The following is a 20,000-nucleotide window of genomic DNA, read 5'->3' on the forward strand; positions in this document are numbered from 1 at the left end:
AAATCTGAACAAAACAAAACTCATGTTATTTGGAAACTGTAAAATACACAGTCAAATGCAGGTACAAATAGATGGTGTAATTGTCAAAAGAGTATATGATAATAAATTCCTGGGAGTGATAATAGATGACAAAATTTGCTGGAAACCTCACATTAACCCTATCAAATCCAAACTGTATTGCAGCATTTCAGTCCTGGTTAAAGCAAAGCAGGTCCTACATCAAAAATCACTCTACAATCTGTATAATTCACTGATCCTTCCTTATTTAGATTACTGTGAAGATATATGGGGAAACACCAACAAAACAGCACTTCAGCCACTTTTTATATTGCAAAAAAGAGCAATGAGATTTATTAATAAGTTAAATGTGGGGCTCACAGCAATGAGTTATTTTGTAAATTAAAGAAAAAAATTTTTGACTTGGTGGGGCATAAAAAAGCCCAAGTATTGTACAAAGCAAGGAACTTTCTACTACCAAAAAACATTCAGAGAATATTTCATTAAGGGGGTAGGGTTATAATTTAAGAGAGATGACAAAAGTTTTGAAGTTTTCGCACTACAAAGTTTCTGTTTCACCATTTGTGGAGTAAAACTGTGGAACAGTCTGAGCATTGAAATTAAAAACATTTCAAGCATAATCTGATTTAAATTGAGACAAAGGAAATGATTCTCCAGAGTTATATTGAGGACAGACAAACAGACAGATGGATAGATACTTTGTTGATCCCCAGGGGATCTGCTTGTCAGATGGTAAATGGACAAAATTTTATATAGAGCTTTTCTACCTTAGTGGCACTCAAAGCACTTTGTGTGTGTGAATGGGTGAATGAGATGACACTATACTCACACACTGATGGTGAAGGGTGCCATGCAAGGTGCCAACCTACTCATCAGGAGCAATTAGGGGTTCAGTATCTTGCTCAAGGACACTTCGACATGGTCACCAGGGTCAAGGATTGAACCAGTGACCTTTCAGTTGCTGGACGGCCACTCTACCCCTGAGCCATGCTGCCCATATATGGATTAAAAGGTTGAAGAAGATATACAGTATATGTAACATCAGAGATTTTTTGAGTGAAAAAAAAATATTATTGTTTGTTTTGTGTTATGATTTCAATTAGAAACAATAGTTAACTTTGAAGGGGTAGGGGTACATAAGTTTACTTCTTCCTACTCGTTTTCGTTCATGTAAATTGACTCATTGTTCACCTTTTATTATGACTTTTTTTTAATTTATTAAAATTGTGTTAATGTTTTTATGATATTATCATTCACATGATCTCAATAAAAAATATCAAATCAAATCAAGCAATCACAGCTGAAATAACACTGCACCTCCAAAGCTCTCAGCGGTCAACTTCCTATCATTTCCTGCTGTAAAAAGGCTTTGGTGGTCCAAGGCCCCCAATTATTAATCAATTAAATTGCAGTTTTCCTCTTAGTAAACCTGTACAGTGTAGAGAGTAGCTAAATTTGAAGTAGGTGAAAAATCTTTTTTTTTTTTTAAACTACCATTCTTTTGTGTATACAACCAAATGAAAGCGTCTAAGCAACAGTGCAGTTGAAAACATTTGGGCTACAGGTCATAATTCATTGGACCTATGTATCCTCGTCACTGATCTAGTACTACCGGCCCTTTGACGCACTAGCTTTTCTTTAACAAGTTAGACTACATTATCATTCATTCAAGTACTGAAGAAAGCACAAATAGCACTGCTATAAGTTTCATGTGGAAAAAGTAAACGTTTAAGTTCTCCAAAAAAAAAATATGAATTGCTTTGACCACAAAGGCCTACTTTAGTGAACAGGTTTGTGGTAAAGATTTGAAAAGTCATTACCAATCATTCAGGCTGTTCAGAGTGTTTATACGCACCATTTCTAGCACTACTGAGTTTAATCTGATTTCCTATTTGAAGGGGGAAAACTGGCGAGGCAGAACCAATTTTCGACAGACATAAAACAGACGTACAAGTCAAAATAAACACTGCAGAGTGAAGACTGAGCTCAAGCGTGTGTGTGGCAACGCAAAGGGGGAAGTCTGGAAAAAAAACAGATTACAGCCACTCTCATTTCCACGCAGGAGCATGACAAACGGGTACAGGAACGATTTCATCAAAAGCAATTTTTCAGCAGAGAACATGACATTCCTGCCCACAAATTAAGTACAAACTTTGAAGATCAGGGAGACAAAAGCATGCTAGTGTTTGTGGATTCTGTTGTGTACGTATGATGTCATTTCTAAACACTTAAATAATCATTAACATATAATACAACTACACAAAAACAGGACGGTAAGAGCGGAAATCAGATGCATCTCCTGCAGAATCAGCAGGATAATCAACACATTTCTAGGAGTTACTGGCGCCAGTTTAATCACTCAAGAGTGATATGCTGCTCATCTACCCCACAACATGTAGAAAAAGAACACACGCTGACCTGCATAAGTGCGTGCAAACTCCTGGGTGGTCATTTTGTGACACTGACCAAAAAAATAACCTCATGGTGGATAAAAAGCATCACTTCTCCAAATCCCTTTAATCTGGTGCCTCATTTTTTACAAGTGCTTGATTATTTCCATTTAATACACTTTAATAGACAGATATATCCAGTCTGCAAACCCAGACCAGTCATGGAAATGCACTAAAAGACAAGGACTTAGAGCTACAATGGGCTTTTGCTGTCTGTATCTGTATCTGTCTGTAATGTATCTGTGCAGGATCAGTGGAATTTGTTGCTTGCAACCATATAATTAGTAAATTTAATTATTTCAAGGCAGGATATTAAGGTTAAAGTTCAGGGATGTATGATGCTATGTGTTTTCCTAATCCAATTTAAGATGTAAGAGCTGACAGGTGAGAAACATAAATTAACAGCTAGATTGTAGCAAAGTTCTAGTTTATGGCACTAAGGCGTGAAAGCACACCTTGCAAGTGCAATCTCGATCATCGGATGCCCCCCCCCCACACACACACACACACACACAAGGTTTTATCATCTATTTGACATGGGAATGATTTTTATACTTTACGGGACCCGTGCTACTCCAAAGAGTCCTGACTCCTGAATCTGTCTAATGCCTTTGGACAGTGGTAACTGGGCCATAATAATGACCAGATTGTTTAATAATATTGTCAAATTTACTTTCTGTGACAGCATAGACCCTTTTTTGCTGAAAATATTCAGGGGAAAAAAAACAAAAACATATTTAGTAATGTTAAAAGAAAAAGCATCCATGCCACTGCTGCACTTCAGAATGTAGTACAGCTGTTGCATAGTGAAGACATATAAGGGAGGTCTTTCTGGAAGAAGAGATGAAGACAAAATAATACATTTTCAGGTAACCCAAAACTGGACTTGGAACATTGACATGAACAAGCATTACAAATTATTTGGGGAAAAATATGAAAATGTTCATTCAGTGTTTTGTTTGAGTAACTGTGACCATAAAGAAATACAACAGTTATTCAAACTGATATATCGGATTTTACCACACTTATTCCTTTTGTCTACGGATATGTTAAGTTTAGAGCATATATATAACTGTGAAACTTTGTACAAAAGTTTGTTCTCTTGTGATTAGTTGTGCATGGTAAACTCATACTAGATAGCAACACCTTACTCTTAAAAATGACAATCAAAATAACAGCAGGGCTGTGTGTGTGTGTGTGTGCGTGTGCGTGTGTGTGTGTGTGTGTGTGTGTGTGTCTGTGTGTCTACTCCTAGCTGCTGCAATTTTCATGGAGACATAAGAAGCGCGATTGCAAATACAAGTGCTATTGCTGATCAGTCATGTATTGGAGAAGAATCTTAATAGATCATTCTGTCTCAAGCACAGTGACAACATTTGTGAAAGAAGTTTAAACCTACAGAGGCTGAGGCCTAGCGGATCACATGCACGGTGACCTATTCACCATCAGTTTGACCTAGCTTTAAGAGTATTGCATCTTCTAGCCAATCTCTATGCATCTCTCTATGAAAAAAGCATTCACATTTTGCAGGGCCTTAATAAAAAGATGCTGAGATGAATGCAGATCAATAAAATTAGTTTGAAATCTTCAATTTACATTCCATTTATAAGGAGTGGTAATTATGGCACGTACATTTTCATCAGTAATTATTTCTAACAGTAATCTCTAACATGATCTCATGAGCAAATCTTAGAGGTGTATTGAGATTTATTGTTACATGTCTGGATGACTTTATAAACCAGACATTTAACAGTTGTATAATCATCAAAGAAAACACATCAATTTAAGTCTAGCATGAATCAAAAAAATGAACACTATGCTACAGCATTAATAACACTGTGTTTATTAATTCACATCAATGTAACAGAGAAGCTATGGTGTTAAGTCTGTGGTCTTTGTCCCTAAAGGACCATGATTAAGATTTTATAAATTAAACATTTTCTTTGTGAACAATTAGGAATGAAGCAGGTAACACAAACAATCATATAGAATACTGAATCAATTGTAATCACCTTAAAAATTAAATGAAAACATATGGGGGGCAGTGGTGACATTCATGGGACAGAGCAAAGAGATTGTGCAGATTTGTGTCCATTAAAATGAGCATATCCATGACTGGGACCATTTTTTTCTGACCAGCATCCAAGTGTATTAGCCAGAAGCTGAAAATAGTGCACTCAGTAGTAATCCACGCAGTAAGAGAAGACTTTCTGGGTTAAAAGAAAAAAGGACCACATCCTCTCAGCATCTGGAGATGTTGTGAGGGGGTGGCTGGAGGTTGGAAATGTCACTGACAGTTTCCAAAATCAAAAGAACAAAGCACGCTCATTCATCACTGAAAATTTGCACAATAAGTGTATGAACTCAAACACCCACAAACATTTAAGTTGCCCCCATCTCACCCATAAAATTTGAATTAATGGAGAGGGAGCAGCTTTCACTCTAAGATTTTCAGAGCTTATGAACAGACAAAATTCAAATGACAACAAAAAGAAGGGAAAAGAAACACAAATGCTTTCCAGAAAAGTTAACAGATACATGGACGTCTGGAGTGGCAAAAGCATTTTCTACTAATGCCTGAAGCCCCCCCCCCCCCCCCCCCCCCCGCACTGGTGCAAGGAGAGTCAGAGTAACATATGGGGCTTAACTATCCAAAAAAATAAATAAATTCAATGGATCCATGCATTGTTGGACTCAATTCATAATCCTTTCCATTGATAAAATTATGTTAAGTTCGCCTGGCTGGAAATCCGCAAGTACAGGGCTTCAGCACACATGCTTTTTCCCTTCTCTGGTTTTCCTTTAATTTGCAAATCTTGTAATCTAAGCCTAGAGCTGACTGAACCAACTTCTAAACCAGCACCGCTGTAATGGCCAAGGCTTCAATCTGTTTTCCATTTAAGTGTCAAGTCGGCATCCCTTTTGGTGGTTAACAAAAGCTGTTATTTCAAAATGATTATATGCTAAAAATTGTGTGAGGACCTTAGTAAGTTTATGAAGAGGCCCAATGGAAAGTACAGCGCCGCACCCGGAAGCCTTTTTCCTTCTTGTCTTTGACCAGAGTGTTATTTACAAAGCACTTCTGTAGGGGAAGAACCACGCTGTGCCATTCAGCCAGAGGTCAGGGTTTCTGCTTTTCAACACAGAGCATGTTTTCAGCATTAGTGTCGAGCGACGCCTGGGTGAATCGCCAAACCGTCAAAACGCTGCCTGTCTCCGTGTCAGTGAGGACATAGGAAAAGCAGAAATAGCAGTCATTGGAAAACATCAAGAAGGTGGTCTCCATCAAGGCCCAGCTTAACACAGACTTCCTTATTTCATTTCCTGGAGAGGTTATATTGAGTTAAGTTTTGTGTTGCTCTGGAGGAGCAACGTGGGTAAAGGGTGGAGGGGTGGCATGTACTGGGTATGGAGAGGCCAGAAATCCCTTGGGTTATGCTGAGTTTTTTTAATTCTCTTTGTTTCATTGAGCATGGATCTGGAATTCCCAGTCCCAACACTGAGAATCCCAGGGATCTACATCTCTTTTCTGTGTGCTTACGTGGAGTTCAGGCACTGCTAACAGCCCAACCACTATGAATCATAGTAAGTTAGCCCACATCACTGGCTCAGCTCCAGTTAGTGGTCTGTGAGGTGCTCATAACAAGAGGCTATATATCCTTTGATGCATCATATTATTAACAGAAAATTACTTCCAGGTGTGGCAGTTGTACTTCTCAACAGTACAGACGAAAAAAAAAACAAAAAAAAAACCCAAAAACATCTGATTACCTTCTGTACTACAACGGGATTCTCACTTATAAGACAATGTCCTTGATTCACTGGATGAACTTACATGATGAATTTGTTATTAATATCCTAACAATTGTTTTATTCTTTACCCTTGTGTCAGATATTACTAAATACATTCATTCATTCATTCACTGGAAAACTGCTCATGTATAGTTACAATTTGGTCAGTCATTGTTTAAATCATGATATCGTTTCCTTCTCAGCACTAGGGATGAAAAGACTGGACTTCTTTTTAAAAGTGCAGCTGTACAAATATAAAATCATCCTAAGAATTGTAAACATTATTTTCCTAACTGAAACGCTTCAATCATGATAAGCTTATCACACAACTGTTTTCTGCCAAACCTTTCAGGCCCAATATAAGTCCTTTAATCGTCTGCTAACACCAAATCTAATCCATTATTCATCATCTAGTCAAATCCATTCATAATATTATGAGCAAAGACACTAAGAAATAATGTGAATAGACTCTTAATTGAACACACTCATTTCATTAACTATTTGAAGTGGTACTTCACCTAAAGGCCCATTTATGCCCAATGTAACGAAAATGTATGTGTCAGTTTCAAACGACGTAACCATCACGACTCATACTTCCATGCGCCCTTTACATTGGCATGGATATTAACCAATACATCCACCAGGGGGCAGCCCACAGTCAAATGTTTATGCAAACAACAAACTCAAAAACAAACATTGCAACTATGGAGGAGGTATTGATTATGTATATCTTGCATAAAAGACATAAACGGAGACAATAATGAGACATAAACTCGCACAATCTCTCCTCAAAAAGTTCCGCCATTGTTATTTCTTCTTTGTGTCTCGGGCAGTGACAGCAACACTACCACATGATTTCTGGTGGTATTGCTCTGTTTAGTCCATATCCTTAAGCTTCATGGAAACGTGCAGAAACACAGATGAAATGAACGCTGAGTATGGACAAAAGAGTATGTCCATATGCATATTTTACATTATGCATAATGAGCCTTAAAAGGTGCCTTGGCTCCCAACTACCCAACACACACACAAGATGGGGACTCATGACTGGTTGTATGGCTAACACACACCCGCACACACACACACGCACACCCGCGCACACACACGCACACACACACGCACACACACACACACCCGCGCACACACGCACACACACACACACACACACACACACACACACACACACACACACACACACACACCTTTCCAGATAGAGCCAGCCATGTATATTTAGCTTAAAGCTATTGGTGACACCACTGTTCATCACCAACAGCAAGACCAAACAAAAACAACTGTTCATAAACTCTCAAGATCATCCAGCATTGTCCTCATTTTTTTTTAAAAGGCCAAGGAGGTGTAGTTGCTGCCATTTTTGACAATAGTTCAGTAATAAATCCCAAACCCAAAACAAGTTTCAATTCAAAGTCTTATTCTCAGTTTGTCTCATCCAGCCTGGAAAACTCTACATCCACTCTTATTTATTATTGTGTACCATCCTCCTGGTCCTGACTCTGAATTCTTATCTGAATTCTCAGAGTTTATATCCAGTTTAGTTCTCAAATCAGATAAACTCATGATTGTAGGTGACTTCTATATTCATGTGGATGTTGATAACGACAGTCTGGGTGCTGCAATTATATTTCTTCGAGACTCAATTGGTTTCCATCAGTCTGTACATGAACCCACTCACTGTCACAACCACACTCTCAGCCTCGTCTTAACATATGGAATTGAAACTGAATATTAAGTTGTATTTCCACAGAACGTGCTTTTTTATGACCATCAATTAGTCACTTTTGAATTTGTACTAATCGACAACACTCCACTAAGGAAAACTCCAGATCAGGCCAGAGCTAGATTTAAGGAACCGATCTCATGCTAAAGCCCTTAGATATGCCACTAAAGGCTTAGACTGCCGGGGGATCTTCCATGGTGCACTGGGCTTCTCTGTCCTCCTCTCTTTCCTCTCTGTCCTCCTATATGTGTCATATATAAATCATACTCATATGTGTTACTAACTCGTCTTCTTTTCCGGAGCCTTTAGGCTCCCTGCATCCTAGATCCCGGGTGCTGCTGGAGGAGGCTACAGACCTGAAGAGGCTCAAGCTGCCACCCATAGCCCCACCTGCTTACGTACCCGTCTGTCCATCATTCTCTTCCCTTTCTCTCTCTCTCTTTATCTCTGTCCCTCTCTTTCTGTGTAGCTGTCTTCCTTCATTATCTGTCATTGTCTCTGCCCCGCCCTCCTGGGGCCTCATGTATCAACGCAGTTTACGCAAGAAAAACTTGCATACGCCAGGATCGACGTTCACATGTATCAACGCGAAAAGTTCGCCGATTCTTGCGCTGTTTCACACCAACTCCGGAGGTGCCGTAGAAGTTGGCGGAAAGCCGATTCTTGCGTTAACTGCACTTTGGTCCGTTGGCGACTCTGTGGCGATGTTTGGTAACTGACATTATTTGGTAACCGCACATACATCAGGCACAAAAAAGCCTTCCAGCGGGAGATGGCGGACCATTCCGGGGTGAGTCAGTCGACCCTCAACCGGGCCATGCCCTTGGTGGTGGACCTGATCATTGAATAATATTATATAAAATATTAAAGCGCATTTGCAGCAAAAGCCGGATTCTCTAATGTATTCGGAGCCACTGACAGCACTCATGTTGCCATAAAAGCACCGTTCCATGAGGAACATGCTTACGTTCATCGTAAGGGTTCCCACTCCATCAATGCGCAGATGGATACACAGTGGCTGGAGGGATGGATGCCGATCCCGGCCGGGCAGCCGTCCTCGCACGCCAGAATTTAATTTCCACAGTGTGAATGGGTAAGAAGCGATTACACAATTCATGAAGCCAGATTAATTTATTTTGTCCACGAAATGTTCCAGAACATTTATCAGCCGGTCGAGCCGCTCATTGTCCCCATGATTCCCCTAATAATGTCCTCCTGCGACTATAGGACCGCCTGTGTGAGGACGGGCTGGCCCGAATGCCACTGGTCCTGGCGGATGACTGAGCCGGCAGGTATGCTGCACGTCGGCGGCATGGCTGATGGATCGATGTCTATTAAACATATTGGTTTATTTAAATGGTTGATTCTGTGTATTTGTTGCCTTTACATCTGTGGCAAAGCATGTGGAAATGTTACGTAAGAAATGGTTGCCACTTACCCTTCAGGCTCTCTGCGTCAGCGTGGGTGGCAGTGACAATCCCCCCACAGAGGTGCTGCCCATGACTGCCGCCACCCGCTGCTCAAATTGCGTCAGGTGCCCCTCTCCCTGACCCCCACCTGTCTGGCCCGCACTCCTCTGGAGGGCAGCTGTACGCCACTTGACCTCCACCTTGACGTCCTGTTAGTACCATTTTCCATATTGCTATTTAAATTTAGATTGAAGCCAATTGATTACTGTAGTTATTGCATTTAGTGATTGCGCAGTGTTGAATTTAGTCCTACGTTAGCTTGCATTGTTTAGAAAGTTAGAATTGCAGACATGCATTAGAAATAGAGAGGAAATCTTTCAGAGCGCTAGCAGTGGTGCAAGCTGATGACGTAGTGATGCTCGCGCATCATTCAGTAAAGGAGGAGCGAACACTTTTCTGCCGTCGTCATGAAACTTCAAACACGTAGCGACTCGTTCTTTCCATCATTAGAAGTGGTTAAGATGTATGAACATGATGATAAACAACACTGGTGATTAGAAGGGAGCTTGAGCCAATAACAGGTCCGACCACTTTTTTTTTCATCTCCGAGGGGGTGCGTTGCTCCAAACCCACCGTGTTCACCCTCTCACTTCTTATCCAACTCACAACGTTTATTGTTTATACTGACACCACTGGACAGGCTGTCAAACAGAATCTGCTGTCTCGCCTCCACCTCCCTGACCAGCACCTCCAGCTCCATGCCGTGAACCTCTTTTTCTTTGACATTATTTTGCAAGCGCCGACAGCGGAGACCCTATTTAAATAAATTTGCACATTTATAGGTGGGCGTAACGGGGGCGGGCCCGGTCACTCCGAAATCTGCGCTAAATGCCACGCCGATTGGGATGTATCAAGGAAACGTGCGTGGATTCCGGCGCTCGCACAGATTGATACATCCGGATTTTTTTGTGCGTATGCAACTTTCGCGATTTTAGTATGAGATCCACGCAAGTATTGATACATGGGGCCCCTGCTCTCTTTCCCCCCAACCAGTCAAAGCAGAAGGCCGTTCTCACTGAGCCTGGATCTGCTGAACGTTCCTGCCTGTGAAAAGGAAGGTTTTCATCACCACTGTTGCCTGATGTGCTTGCTCATGGAGAATTGTTGGGTGTAAATTTATTGAAGGAGTGTGGTACTAGACCTACTCTACTTGAAAAGTGTCATGAGAGAACTTTTGTTGTGATTTGGCACTCTATAAATAAAATTAACTTGACTCAAACAGCTTTTTGCTCAGTAATCCATAAACACTTTGACTTGAGCTAAAAAACTAACTATAACCCTTGTTCTCAGTAATGCCAGGTGTAACCAGCTGGCCCCTTCAGTTGAACTATCTCAGCCACACTTGTAATAGCTTGTATTCAGCTCGTGTTTCTGGATTACTGAGCATATGGCTGGATAAAGAAAATGTGGATATGGGTTAGCCACTTGACAGCTTGTAAGACGAAAAAAAATTGAGGTTTTAAACTTACATTAAATATGCATTTCAGTTCATTTCGGAGAATGTGACTGCTGAAGTTGATGTGATGCCTTTCTGTAGACATGTGAAAGAATCACTTGTTTGAGTAAATTACTGAATGGATCTCTGATAAGTGCACGTACAAAAATATCACAATGTCACATTTTAATGTAAAGTTATTCGAAGAATTAACTGATTAAAGAAAGCTGATATATCCAGCGTCCTGCATCACTTACGGTTTAAACCAATGAAAATCACTGTAAACTTAAAATAAAAAAATGAGAAGCTGCAATGTTATTCTACATCTGCTTTACTAATGACTACAAGAAATTGATGTAAATTAATCAATAAAATAGGCGGCACGGTGGTGCAGTGGTTAGCACTGTCGCCTCACAGCAAGAAGGTTCCGGGTTTGAGTCCCGGCTCGGGCACGGGATCTTTCTGTGTGGAGTTTGCATGTTCTCCCCGTGCCTGTGTGGGTTCTCTCCGGGTACTCCGGCTTCTTCCCACAGTCAAAGACATGCAATTGGGGACTAGGCTAATTGGATACTCTAAATTGACCGTAGGTATGAATGTGAGCGTGAATGGTTGTTTGTCTCTATATGTTGGCCCTGCGATGGACTGGCGACCTGTCCAGGGTGAACCCCGCCTCTTGCCCGTAGCCGCTGGGATAGGCTTCAGCCCCCCCCCCCCCGACCCTTAACAGGAATAAGCGGAAGACAATGGATGGATGGATGGAATCAATAAAATTTTTCACAGCTAATTGTCTGACTTTGGACTCACATAATATTGCAAACAATAATTGTTCTATTTACACACAACTGGGACTGCTAAGCTACAAACAGCGGACCTTTATAATGACAGGCAACAATGCCAATCAGCGTCTTCTTTTTAGCATTTTCGGGAGGAATAACCATCATCAAACATGGTTGTGCAGTTGGATGCAGCAGCCCGGCTCTTTTCTGATGTGTTTAAGAGCTGCTAAAACTGCTTTTTTGTTGTTTCTGACAATGACAAATAAAAGTGTATGTTTTGCAGTCTTACATTAAAGTTATCATTCAAACACAAATAAAACCAATCATTTAAAAAGTAGTGACATTCGTATTTGTTAATTCAAAAGTGTGGTGGCCTATTTTTATCTATACAATGTCAATATTTGTTTTTTGACAGTTGCATGTTTGCAACAATAAAATTTGTTTATGTTTAATTGTTCATACTTGTAACTTTACTCGTTTGCAGATTGATTGATACACTTTACTTCAGAAACTCTTATCAGAAAGTCCACAAAAAGATCTTTTCGTAATAATTCCATGACAATATACAGGTGCAGGATTTGTCATTTTTTCCAAATAATCTATGCAATTTGTGTACCTTTCCAACATTCTATACCTGTAGGAGTAGTCTCAGTTCTTAGGTTGATAGTGACAGTGACTGCGGTCTTCTACTAAAAAAAAGCCCCAACATGACATGCTCATAGTCCAATATGATAGACTTCCAGCATAAAGGACTAAAGCCATTTATAATACCTAATATCCTGTTGAAAGAGGAAATGATGTCAGTTTTGATAGGATGCATGAACTCACCCAGAGGAACCTGTACTCTTACAGACCCCCAGCAAGGGCCTCTTGTCAGAAAAATTGTCCATTTGCAGAGAACCTGGGGAGATGGCAGATGAGAAATAGAATAATTTGCACTCAACAAAGAAGGACATTCTTCACAGGAACATGTGGGCCACTAGGGCTGCCCATCCTTATTCGATAGGCAGCCCATTACTATGACAGGAAATGTGCTGATTACATTACTACTGTTGCCATGTAATGCAATTACAGTTGGGACCCCAAAATCACTCTGTTTTTCCAAGGTTAGTGGGTAACACCAAGGTTAGTAGGTAACACCATCTAAAATCTGTGAATTAGTCAGCAGTGTATACCATCCCTTTTTTATTCTCTCCTGCGGGAGCTTTTAAAGAAAAAAAATAGCTCAACAACAAAATGTCTCTGGGAATATGTTACTGTTTAGAGAGCTGCAATTTGAAGTTTGACAGTATTCAGCCATGTTTCTGCAGAACGGAAGCAATTGGACTTCCTCACCAGCCTTTCATATACGTATACACACACACACACACACACACACACACACACACACACACACACACACACACACACACACACACACAGCATAATTATAATGAACACCTATTTTTGGGTCCCTCTATCTACACCAGCCCATGGCCTGGCATCACAGACAATTGGCCATTTTGTGGCTCCCCACAGTGCAACAGTGTTTGCACCCTAACAGATTGCAATCAGCATCTGTCTCTACAGTAGTACAATTCATATTTATTCTCTGCTGAGAGAATAGCTTCCCTCATGTGTCGGGGTATCTGCTGCTTCTTATTACTAGAGTTTGCTTTCATCCATTTCCAGTGCTCTTCAAAAGCTACTATTGTGTGTTGTTGAAATCTGCCAAAAGACCGGAACATAGTGGGAGAACAAAAAGACGATTTTCTCGCAGGAAAAAAGAAAAAAAAAAGCCTCAAACTGTCTGGGTTACATGGCAGCTTTCACAGCACTGATTGACAATTGTGAAGACAAAATTTAGACGTCATGTCTGGAAAGGATCTAGATAGTGAAACTAAAAAAAAATACAGCTTTTGAACATGGACATTTGTATTTAAACAGCTTTTTACTGGTCACGATGACTGAAAAACTATATCAACTTTGGAAAAGAAATCATGTCATGTCATGTATAAGTATAGTATAAGCATATATTGATGTTTTTAGTTGTTATTTCGTGATACTACAATATTTATGAAAGTAGACATATTACACTACTTAACACAATCTGCATTATCTCTTTAAAAAGCTGAAATTGCCTTTTTCCACTGAACACTGAAGATTTTTGGGGGGTTAAAACTAATTGAGAATACTGAAAGCCAGATTTAGCCAGATGGAGAAAAATGAGGACTTATTATATGAAAACTGCAAACATCTAAATGCTGGCACAGACAATATTTTGTATAAAACATGTATAGAAACTCTCTCACAATCTGACCTCTGCCTGACAAGGCAAGCAATGAACATTAAGCATTAGAATTAGTTTATTATCATTAATATCAGAATTGTGTTTGAAAACTATTTAGAAAAATGGTTTAAGTGCATTATTAAGTGTGGCTACAGTCTAGTTTCTTGAGTGTCTGTGTTAAATGTGTTGAGTGTATTAATGTATATAAATTAGGGGCTTTGCAGAGCCATACTGTTGTTAACACTTACTGCAAATGGCTCAACTACAGATTGCCTGACCACACCAAATTTCAGAGCAATCAATATGACGATAGTGTAACGTCTGCCTCCCAAAACATTGTAACAAAACTAGCAGGAGACTCAAGAGTTTTTGCTCAAACTCAGTCTTTACAGGCACAAATGATTCCAAAGATTCTTTTGAAACAAGTGAAATATCATCTGCACTGCTTGCATGCCTCCTACACACAATATGTTGTCAGTCAAAATACGGTTATTAGCACTGCTACTGAGCCATTGAATGCTAGCTATACATATCAAATAAATGCTCCATTTGCAGCTAAATATATTTTACTTTTCTGTATTCCTTGCTATATAAACACATTGGTTGCTTCCTTCACTTCACCTTTGAAGTCTACCTCTGTCTCCCAGACCTGCATGCGTACGCTGAAACCTTTAACCAAAGTACAGTATGCTATATTAGAGAAATCTGACCTGAGTTATTAGGAGTAGTATTGTCAGCTGACTGCACACAGTGGCTTTAAATCACTATAAATCATAGCTAAATGGGCTGCAGTCTATTGCGTTTGTAAGTCAGGACAAACAAAGCATGGGACACCAGCAGCTAAATTAATTTTTAATATCAGCTGCTGGACACTTACAGGTTGAGCGCCACAGTTCTCATCTCTTTCTGCACTCTCCTAAATGACAACATTTAAGCAGGTTGGCAAAATTTTTCCTGACTCAATGGAAGTAAGTACTTGAGACACAGAAAACACTGGGAGGGGTTTCATATGTCATTTTCAAAATAGACATTATGGAAAAATAATGAAGGGTTTCAGTTTATAAATCATACTATATATTCTAAAAAACAAACAGTTGAACAGAAAGGTAGATAAAACAGTTACATTTCATGTAAATTTCTTTCTTTTTGTAAATTGGCTCCTTATTTTCAAACTGCTTTTCAAGTTGTCATGCCTGTGAAATTATTATTACAATGCAAAACAGAGCAGACAAGACACTGACTGACTTCTTCAAAAATATATCACAATACAATGGGAGCATGGAGTTGACAACCACTCTTCTGCTGGATACCATCATATTCACTGCATTCCAGAGGTTAGTTTATGGTGAAGTGTATTCAGTTTTTTTAAACCTTTCTTGCCAACATCGGCAATGTTGATGCGAGTTATGCAAAATGACGTTTTGCCACTTATAAATGCAACGTCATGCCGTATTTGTTTACTGAAGAACTGATATCTTATTCATTTTCAGGATAAATGTCATACTGACTGTATTTTCACAACAAAATAAATACAAAATTCTTTAGTATCTGTTTGTGATGTGACGCTGCTCCACTCCTTACATGATTTTCACACCACAAAAAATGCAAGTAATTATCTGCCATTGTAAATATCATGACTTACATTGGTATCCATGTAATGTTCTATAGATGTTTCGGTTGACAGTGTTTGCACTCCCATTGGAAACATATCACACCAGGATACAAATGGAGGAGAGCAGAGACTATCCTTTCTTGGCTATCTCAGCCTGCTTGCTTTATCCCACATCCAAGTAAGAATGCTGTGATCACACAAGCCCCAACAAATCAGTGTTTTGGGGGAAAAGCTTATGGTTTTGGAATAAGCAGCAGGTGTGAATAGGCCTTAAAGAGAGCATTTAGATTTAGAAAAGTTGAAGTGAAAATGTAAATGCAAGATTTCCATCAGAGCTTAAGCAGCAAGCAGATGTAGAGTTCAGAGGCTTGAAACCGCTGACTGAGAGCAGGCCATTATTGGTTGCAGATAAAGTTTAACATAGGGGAGAGGCAGTCTTCATAATTTTAATCATATAGGGAATTCCCCACAACCCCACTGCCAGATGAAATGTGCCATACAAAATGAAGTGTCTGCTTGAATGCTGAAATTAAATTAACCAAAACATTTTCTGCAGGATGGATGTTTGAAATTATGCAGAAAAAAAACACCCGAGAACTTATAGACTCAAAGAAAACAAGCTTAACAGTAAATATACTTCTCAACCATCTATCCACATTTGCGGATTTGGAAGATAAATCTGGTGTTACAAAGAAGTTTACGGAGCATTTGCAAAGAAACATGCCGAGCTCCTTTCTTGGTCACGGTATAGCTCTCGTTATGCCGTCTTTAATCTCCTAGTTGGACACCGTTGTATCCTTAAAAGACTGTGATTTGTGGCCCCTGGGGGACTAGGTTCCTAATTTCAGGATGCACTCTTTTCTGGATTGCTTTAGTTGAGAATATCAATATCACGCTCCAAAGGAGGGGGCATCTTCATAAAGGAGTAGATCAAACTATTCTTCCTGAGAGACCCCACAGGCTTCTGCACATCTTCCATTTGAAAGCTTGTGCAAAAGGCAAAACAGTTTTCTCCTCTTAATTTTAGGATTAACATTAGAAGATCTTTATGAATGTAAAGAGTTTCTCTTACAGAATATGTGTGGCACATTGTTAATGCATGTACCTTTGTTTTTGCTCGGTTAGGGAGTTTCTTTCTATTTAAGTGTGTCATTTAGAATGATGAATACTTGTGTAAAATAAGCGATTTACTGCCTGATCAGTGAAAAAGGCAAGTGTCATCAACAGCTGCAGAAACACAAAGGTGACCAAATTATCTGTAATGCAGCATCTGTCTAAATCTCAAATTATTGTCCTAAATAATCTTTCTTAATCTCAAATTATTGTTCTAAATAATAAAACTAATATAGCTGCAAAGGATAATTTGAAATGCACCCTAGAGGGTGCAGCATTTACACCCATAATGCAAAAACCTTGTTAGGAAGTTAGAACAGGCAGTTTGCTTCAGGGTTGGTTGTCCCATATTGAAGTAATGCAAAGACGATGAAGATACTTACTGATATGAGGGGCTGGCAGGATGTGAGCAGTCCTCACTGGACCATGACGCACAGAGAACAGTTCTTGGGCCTCGCCTGCCAACTGAAGCAAGGGATTGGAATCAACACTCACGTAGAGTAAGCTAAATGACACTGTACACACATTTAAATACCCAACAACACTTGAAGGCACATTAAACTGAGTTAAACCTCAAAATATTCTGGTATAAAGCATCCAAGTCTGTTCACTGTCTAGTCTGGTACCCTCCTTAAATGTAGATCAAAACAGCAGTTGTTTGTGTAAGGGATGCATGTCATTGCCCTCCAACTGTAATTTGTCTCACCTACAACTAAACAAAATCATTCATTTATGGGTGTAATTTAAGGCAAAAAAAGGTAAAGCCTTGCTTTTAACATTGTAAAATGAGCAAAACCAGTGATTGGAGCATTTTTTCCTTTGCATTGTGTCTGGAAGATCCTACAAGCTACACATTTAATGCAAAATCTGAATTACAATCGAGAGGCGAGGAGGTAAAATTTCATAATAAAACAGATGTGTTTTCCCTAAAGTTTTTGTACATGCAGTGAAACTAATAATCACTCTCCAGAGGCGTTTACACAATACTTCACACGCGAGAGTAGGAAAAGCCCCAACTTGTGATTCTGTGCTTGTTTGACCAGCAGAATGCTAGGTTTTAACATTGCAATTACACAAAGACCAGAGAACACTTCTTAAAAATATTTTTTTTAGCTTTAGGGCTGCCCCCTATAGCCTGAATAGTCAAGGCAAATAATCTAAAACAGAAGTTACTCACAACATGAGGGTTGAGAGTTTGATTGTTCATTCTCAGGAAACCCTTTTCATAAACTAATCAAATAAATAATGCTCGCTTGTCAGTAAAGCAATTTTCTCCCCATCATCCAATCTCTGACCAGTATTTCAGCACCCAAGGAAATTTGTTTTCAAACCAAATCATTGAAAAACTGCTACAACCTTTTTGTTTCATACAGTTACACGTGTAGGCTGTCCTAAAGGAAAGCCGTGTTCCAGCGCAAAAATAGCAGGCTGACAGTGATTACTGGAGAAAGGGTCTGCGTTATATTTGGAAATAAAATGCTTTAAAATATGGTGAGATTAGCCAATCCTTAGCACTGTTCTGGATAATTTTAAAATTTGATGTGTATGTCAAATGAAGTGTGACATCACCATAAATTATGTAATCACTGGAGGATTATGTATATAAAAAAGGGACAAAATAATTTTTTATTGACATAAAAACTAGGGCTGCCCCCTAATATTCGACTAAACTAGTCTGCTACAAGAGTCATAAGTCAAAGAGACTTTATTTGTCACTCAGTCCCCGAAAAAAAAAGAAACCATTGAGAGCTGCACACTGGAAAAACCTATCTGGCTGGCATGAAGGAATGTAATTTGAAAGGACGGGAACAGGAAATTGTGACACTCAGCACACAGACAGGGGACAGAATAGTTTAAGCGGCTGGTCCCTGCGTCGATTATGAATATCAGATGGGAAATCCAAAGCGTGAGACGATTTTGAGAAGATGAAGGACAACCCAAAAGAAGAGGATATGCACATTTTATTTTGTTTGCATCCGCACCTCAGAAAAATAATTTGCAATTCATGGCCAGGCAGCAGCTGCTTCTCTGCCATGTCTGTCTATAAGTGCACTAACATATTTTTCTAATGAGTTTTAATTTTCGGGTGACCTATTTATTTACATTATTCCTAAATTGTTTGCATTATTATGTTGGCATTCCAAACTCACAAGCTAGGTTGTATGATGACATTACACTATGTTGAAATTCAACAAGTTAACACAATTTTATGACAGTCTTTCCGTTGCATTGCATTCCATTTAGAATAAGAATATTACTGCTTTAATTGCTTTGCCATCATCGTTAACAGGCAGTAAACTTCATGCATGTACGACTGTGAAATTCAAAGAAAATGTTCAATTATATTGATGCCAGTTACTTAATGTTATTCTATGAAAATTATCAAAACAATCAGTTTCTTGTTGCAGTTCTTCTGACGTACGCAATCATTACTGCTCTGGATCAACACGTGGCTCGATCTGTTCATGTCATGTGCTTCTAAATAAAATGAATATTAACTAAAGCTCATTAATTAAGTTTTGTACATATCTGTAATCCAGCCAAGTGTTAGCACTGTTAATTTTATCATTCTTTCTAAGACCTCAAATTCAATTGTGTTCCCACCCAAAATGTATACTTTAAAAATGAAATTAATGTCATAAACATGCAGACTAATAGTCAGCTAATGCCCTTTGTGGTTGATCAAGAATGTTCATAGTCAGGGGCAGCCCTAATAAAAACCTAATACACCAAAATGGTCAGAAAGTTTCAAAGATGGAGGATGGGAAACCAGGGTGGTCTAAGGGTCCAAATTCCAGCCAAACCACAAAATAAAATCCACCAAGTACAGAATTAAACACCCAGTGGCATGGCAATGTGAACTGCTCACATTTACTGTGACAGAGTTGGAAAGTTTGGGAAATAGGGGTGGCACATCCTGAGTTTTTTTGATGACGTGTTTAAATATGTTACCCCCTGTATCAGTGCCAATATGCGTTTGTAGCCAGGGTACAGCAGCCCATCCCTTTTTAGTTTTGTTGATCTAGCATGAATCAATTTACAAGTTTGTAAATTTGGTTCAGTGTATTTTCACACAGAAATATCCATAAAAATCAAATATATCAACACAAACCATGTGAGAATGACCACTCCACTAATTTGTCAGATGTGTCAGGGTGGAGCAAAAGAGTAAATGTGAGCAATTTTGCTCATACTTGTGTATATTGGTTTGTTACTCAAGGACTGTCATAAATTGACACTTTCACGTATAATTCACCCTTACCTCAGAATAAAATCTCTAGACGTTTTTTGATCATCAAACATGATCCTCCTGTAAGTGGGACTTCTTATA

The 20,000-nt window shown here is 39.2% G+C and overlaps 1 protein-coding gene across 5 annotated transcripts in view; it reads right to left on the reverse strand.

The window, feature by feature from the left end:
• The window catches only part of bcas3 (BCAS3 microtubule associated cell migration factor), a 408,395-nt gene that overhangs the window by 373,334 nt on the left and 15,061 nt on the right, over window positions 1-20,000 (reverse strand). For all 5 annotated transcript variants that reach the window (XM_086216159.1, XM_086216158.1, XM_086216161.1 and 2 more), the window contains exons 6-7: window positions 17,053-17,134; window positions 12,504-12,576 (exon numbers count right to left, since the gene is read on the reverse strand). In XM_086216159.1, coding sequence (XP_086072285.1) covers window positions 12,504-12,576; window positions 17,053-17,134 — 155 coding nt within the window. The remainder of the gene's footprint in view (window positions 1-12,503; window positions 12,577-17,052; window positions 17,135-20,000) is intronic.

Source organism: Aulostomus chinensis, chromosome 10 (genome assembly GCF_037954235.1).
Source record: "Aulostomus chinensis isolate RoL2024-O1b breed Wild chromosome 10, RoL_Achi_v1.0, whole genome shotgun sequence".
NCBI lineage: Eukaryota > Metazoa > Chordata > Actinopteri > Syngnathiformes > Aulostomidae > Aulostomus > Aulostomus chinensis.